Here is a 5568-nt window from a genome sequence, read left to right on the forward strand (position 1 = left end):
GCTCCTAATTATGTTTAACCCTAATCTTGTTTATTATATATATCCCATCATGTAATTGTAATCTTGGTTCTGAGCTAATAAGAAAACCTAGTTGCAGCCCGTGGACGTAGGTCCCCTCGCGGGGACCGAACCACGTTAAATTCTTGTGTCGTTTATATTTTCGTTTATGTGTGTTTATCGTTGTGCATGTGTGTGCTGTTTCGCTTCCGCGCGCCGCTTTGTTCCTAACAAGTGGTATCAGAGCTTTGGCTCGTTGTTTACACACGGTTTTGCACGGGTATCGATCGAAAAAAAAAAAAAAAGGTAGAAGAGGCTGGTTTGAGAAGGGCTGCTACAGTGCCGCGGTGAACAGTATCCGGCATGAACAGTGTTTCCGGCCGTGAACAGTGATTCCGGCGGTGAACAGTATTGTCAGAGATCTTCGTTTTTCTGGTTAACAGGGCTGTTCGGGGCTGTTTTTCAGGGCTGTTTGGGACGGTTTTCCGGGTGATTTTGCAATTAGAATTCCTGTTTTGGACTTCTTGGAGTTGCAGGTTTCACTCGGGCGTTGCAGGTGAAGCACCGGGTCGGGTGTTTCGGGTTTTAGGGTTTTTCTTTGGAGGTTGCTCGGCTTCAGGGAACCGGGTTTTGTGAAGACCATTTAGGTTCGGGTTCAGATTTGTTTGCAAGAGATTAGTCTGAGGTAACTTTATATAGTTTATTTACAGTTAGTTGATTTATCGGTTATTGCAAGAGCAAATCGGTTTATTTGGCAGTGTTCTGTTGAACAATCGTCAAGTTTAGGCCCGTGCCCTTGTTGTGTCTGTTCACTGTTTTCGATTTGTTCTCGTTTGTTATTGTTATAACTGAAGACGAGGTGGTTATGATCGGAATGTTTGACGGTTTGGATTTTGGTTGATTGGTTTGTCATGTGAACTTGGATATAGTACTGGTGATGGATAAACTTGGAGAAAATGGAACCAGCGGGTGTGCTGGTGACGGCATAAGTGAAAAAAAAAAATGAGGTTAGTGGCAAGTCATGTTAACTATTGCTCGTTTGGATGATCTTTCGGTTAGGGTTTGAGTTAACTGATCGTGTGTACGGTCATAGAACCCTTGGTACCGCTTGATTTCATGAAAGTTCTACTGTTGTTATAGCTGTTTGCCTGTTAGCTGGTTCGAAACTGTGATTATTACTTCTTGTTCGTTTGGAATTGTGAAGTTATATCTTGTTTGGTGGTGATCAGTGGTACACCATTTGAGAGGTTCATAATCTCGTGTTGGGTAAAGTTATTTGCCGGGATAGTACGAGTGGGGTTCATCTCATGGAGTGTTGGTGTGGCATGGGTTGGGATAACAGGAACAGTGGGAGCTGGGCATAGTCGACTTGGTAGGTTGCGTAGAGGTGAGACATTTTAAGAGTCGATGTCGAAAGGTTTGGAATTCTGCTTTTGAGAATGTATCTGGGGTTGATGCATTGAGACTCAGTGAAGGCGGTGAAGACTCTTGGGTTCAAGATTCTAGTTTGCTTTATTTCTTGTTACTCACTTCAATGAAGCATTTGTTGAATCTTTTAGTTAAAGACTTTTGGAAGATACGGTCTCTGTATCGTCGGAAGAAGTGAACCAACTTCCGAGTTATAAGGTCTTGGCTCGCTGAATCGGGTAGAGCTAAGGGGTTTCAGTTTGCAGACATGAAGCCTGGAGCCACAGTGATGTTAGCTTGAGCGTATTCGGAGGTCTGAACATGTTCGGGGTTTTGGTAACAGTGGGAGCACGCGGTGTGTTCTAGGTTTGTTTCCAAAGGGACGTTGAGTTCGGAAGACTGGGAAATCCGAATGTGAAAATCTCTCCTGGTATAGTCTGCTGATTTTTGGAGAGTGATTATCCTCTGGAAGTCTTTGGAGCCGGTAGTGTGAGTAAGTGAGGGCCGGTTAAGATTGAGGATGAGCCATTGGCGGGTTTTGTCATGGCTGGGTCTGTGATGACCGGATTGGAGCTCTCGGGAGCTTCAATGGGCCTTTCAGGTAACTGATGGGAAGGGGCGCTGCAACTGGTGTGGATTGGTAGAAATCTTAGTTTGTTCCTAGAGAACTGGAGGCTTGGAGAACTTCTTTTGTTGAAGTTTTAGCTTGTTCTTGGAACTGGAGGCTTGGTTGATTTCTATTACTGAAGATTACTAGAGTTACTGGATGAATGAGATTGTTATATTTACTTGGATGGCAGGCTGGAATTTATCACAAGGCCTTCAAGTGGGAGATTGTTGGGTTATGAAGGCCTTTGGGCCGGTTTTATTAGAAGGCCCGGTTTTGGCTCCTAATTATGTTTAACCCTAATCTTGTTTATTATATATATCCCATCATGTAATTGTAATCTTGGTTCTGAGCTAATAAGAAAACCTAGTTGCAGCCCGTGGACGTAGGTCCCCTCGCGGGGACCGAACCACGTTAAATTCTTGTGTCGTTTATATTTTCGTTTATGTGTGTTTATCGTTGTGCATGTGTGTGCTGTTTCGCTTCCGCGCGCCGCTTTGTTCCTAACACCATCATGGGTGAGACAACTAAGAGTGCAACCGTGAATCAAAAGTTTCTCACGTCAATCGTAAATGAAGATGACATCCGTAATATGGATTGGTGCGGTTATGTTATTACTTGCTTGAAGAGAACGAAAGAGGGATGGAATGGTATAAAGCCCTACAATGGCCCCTTGACATTTCTTGTGGTACGTTTGTTTACTGTTTGTTTATGCAAGTTGCTTCTTAACATGACTAAATTGATATGATTTTCTTGACACAACAGGCACTGTACGCGCACGAACTACAATTGAAACGCAGTCCTAAAAATGCAATAGCCCCGGCAATACGCTACATCACCACTGGTTTTTTGGCTAATCTTGAGGTTTCCATGTATGATAAAGTTCAAGAGGATAATCAGTTAACTCAAAATGTTGAACTTCAAGTTATGTTAGAAACTCATATTGAATCTGCTGAAAGTCAAACTGCTATTGACCTAAATGTAAACCTACTGCAAGATGAAGTTCAGTTTCAGTCAACCAATCCTGATTCTGTATTGAGCCTGAAGTTATTCATTGGCCCACCAAGTGCTCGATCGCTATCTTGATCATCAGCTAATCTAGTCCATTGTAACCGACTTGAACTGCCTAGAGACAAGAATGTAAGTCATGCGCACTAATTAATGTGATAATCTACCTTGTAAATGCTTAAACACCAATACAGTATCAACTTCTTAAAAGTAAACTACATGAAATAATTATACTTCGTATGTAGACTAACACGCATTGCTTTATTTTTGTAGTTGCATGAAAGATGATGTAGTTATCTTAGAGCCCAAGCAGGAACATTGTGAGCTGGTTGAAAACGTATCGCGTATGTTGAATGTTGTATGTATCTCCCTACCTTTCAATTATGTTATGCATATTTATGTTAATTTTGGGAAAGGTAATTTAGCCCCAAATGGACAAAAAAGGGGTGAATTTTGGCTTTTTTAGCTAGTCTTTTTTGGTGAAACAATGTTTCCAAACAGGCTAGATTAAAGAAAGTGCTTAATAATTTATGGATCAAAATTGGTCAGGTCTGGTTGTAGAGTATGGCTATTTAATTTTGCACATTTAAGTTTAACTCATAAGTCATAACATTTAGGTTAATTCTTGTGATGCTACACTTTACTTATTTTAAGTAACCGTATATTACTTTTTACTAAATTCAAAGAATATATAAAGTATTTCAACCTAACCCATTCGACCAATTACTCGACTGACCCGCCAATTTTGCATAGGTGGAAGATGGTGAAAGTGGGCATGGTTTGAGTGTTGCAAAAATTCTTAAAGCCATTTTGAAGAAACATGGTGACATTGAAGCCGAATGTGTATTAAAAATAGATTCCATGAGACCATTTTGACTGTTTGTGAAGTTGTCAAGCAGGGTCAAGCCAATGATGTTATTGAGAGATTGGAACAGAGAGAGTTAGGTGTTGGATGCAAAAGCAGTGAACATTGATTTGTCATGGCTTGAAGCTCACCTTTTGGTTAAAAAGGTTGCCAAATCAAATCCAGAAAGAGACGTGCAGAGGTTGCGGCTGCAGAAGAATAGTCTAAAGAGGCTAAAAGGCGTGTGGGCGCACTGCATCTTGTTGCAAAGAATCTAACTGACAACTTCTTTAAATCTAAAGCTAACACAGATTCATGGGTAAATGACCCAGTTGTACACAGGCTAGATAGATCATGCTTTATTGCTATGATGTGTAATTATTAGAATATTGCCTAGGATTATCTTGTATTTTGGTCAAAAGGGGTTATTAGCCAAAATTAGGTTGCAAGTTTAAACTCCATCTATATTATCTTATTAAGCATATAGGCGTCCTTTCATATCCCTGTTCTCTCATCTTAAGACACCTTAATATTTATTACTACTGGCTCCTTAATCCTCCTCCGGCCACGTTCCGGCACCCTTTAAAGCTACTCACCTGCACCATTCAATTGCAATCAATACCTGCAATTAATTCATGAATCCTCTCACACACTTCAATTGCAATCAATATGTGCAATCAATTCTGGAGGTGCAATCTTTTGAAGAGTCTACCATCAGTTACCAACCCATTGAAGACGTTGTTCAAGCGTTCCCCATACCAGGGTTACAAATCGACCCTATAACTACGGCTCCTGCTCTCATTGATTTCGTCTTGGAGGTTTGTAGGGCCACAAACCTTCGTGCATTTGCTAATTTCTATCTTCTAAATCAAATGAGGTATGCCTTTTGATTTTGATTCAGTTTGTTTTGGTTTAATTTAAGCTTCTTAAAGTTTGAAGACGGTAAGTTAAACCCAATCCATTTCCCCAATCCATTTCTATTAAAACCGTTCAATTGAATGCTTTATCGGTTTCAGTTTCATCATCAATTGTTATTCAATTGACCTTCTCCATTCAACCTATATTACTAAGTTCCTTTGTGGTGCATCAATCTCCAGCAACGCGTCTCTCTCCCATTCATCTTGGATCATCGGTTATGCTATCCTCAATCCTTTCAAGGTAAGGTTAGTGATTAACATGCACATGTCGGTTGCACTCACTTGTTCTATTTAATTCCAGTTCAGGTCTGACTGGATCCATTTATGACTGAGACATAGTGCCCTATTTTCGCAGCCAATTAATCACAGAGGTGTATTTTATCATTCAGTTGCTCTTGTTGAAACTCAGTTGCTTTTTTAAAATTACTCTGGTAAATAGTTTATGTGCAAACCAGGTCTTTGATCAAATCCGAGAATGAAAACAGTTATGTATCACAGTTTAGCAAGATATTTTTTGGTTTATGCGCGCATGCATTTTAATAAATAATGGTTAATGTTGATGATCAAAAGAAGGCCTAGGACTTGTATTATGAAGAGTTGGATAACCACCTGGTTATGTTCCAGCCTGATCCGGATTTGGTTGGGATCTTTGCCATTTCACAGGGTTGTAGTGGAGTGGCAGCTTCAGCCTGCGGTCTTGTAAGTTTAGAGCCCACAAAGGTAAGATCGATATGTTATCATGTTCTTTTTCAGAAGCTAATTTGAAGTCTGATTCTAATATTTTAAGA

At 40.3% G+C, this 5568-nt stretch overlaps 1 protein-coding gene across 1 annotated transcript; it reads left to right on the plus strand.

Moving 5' to 3' along the window:
* The first annotated feature begins 2522 nt into the window (after window positions 1–2522).
* LOC143560379 (uncharacterized) lies at window positions 2523–3147 on the plus strand. Its single transcript, XM_077048691.1, has 2 exons — window positions 2523–2699; window positions 2777–3147. The coding sequence occupies exons 1-2, from the start codon at window positions 2526–2528 to the stop codon at window positions 3095–3097; spliced, it is 495 nt and encodes a 164-aa protein (XP_076904806.1). The 5' UTR covers window positions 2523–2525; the 3' UTR covers window positions 3098–3147.
* Window positions 3148–5568: the final 2421 nt, after the last annotated feature.

This window comes from Bidens hawaiensis, unplaced genomic scaffold (assembly GCF_021521415.1).
Source record: "Bidens hawaiensis isolate Kalapana, Puna unplaced genomic scaffold, B.hawaiensis_p1.1 tig00020328_1, whole genome shotgun sequence".
NCBI lineage: Eukaryota > Viridiplantae > Streptophyta > Magnoliopsida > Asterales > Asteraceae > Bidens > Bidens hawaiensis.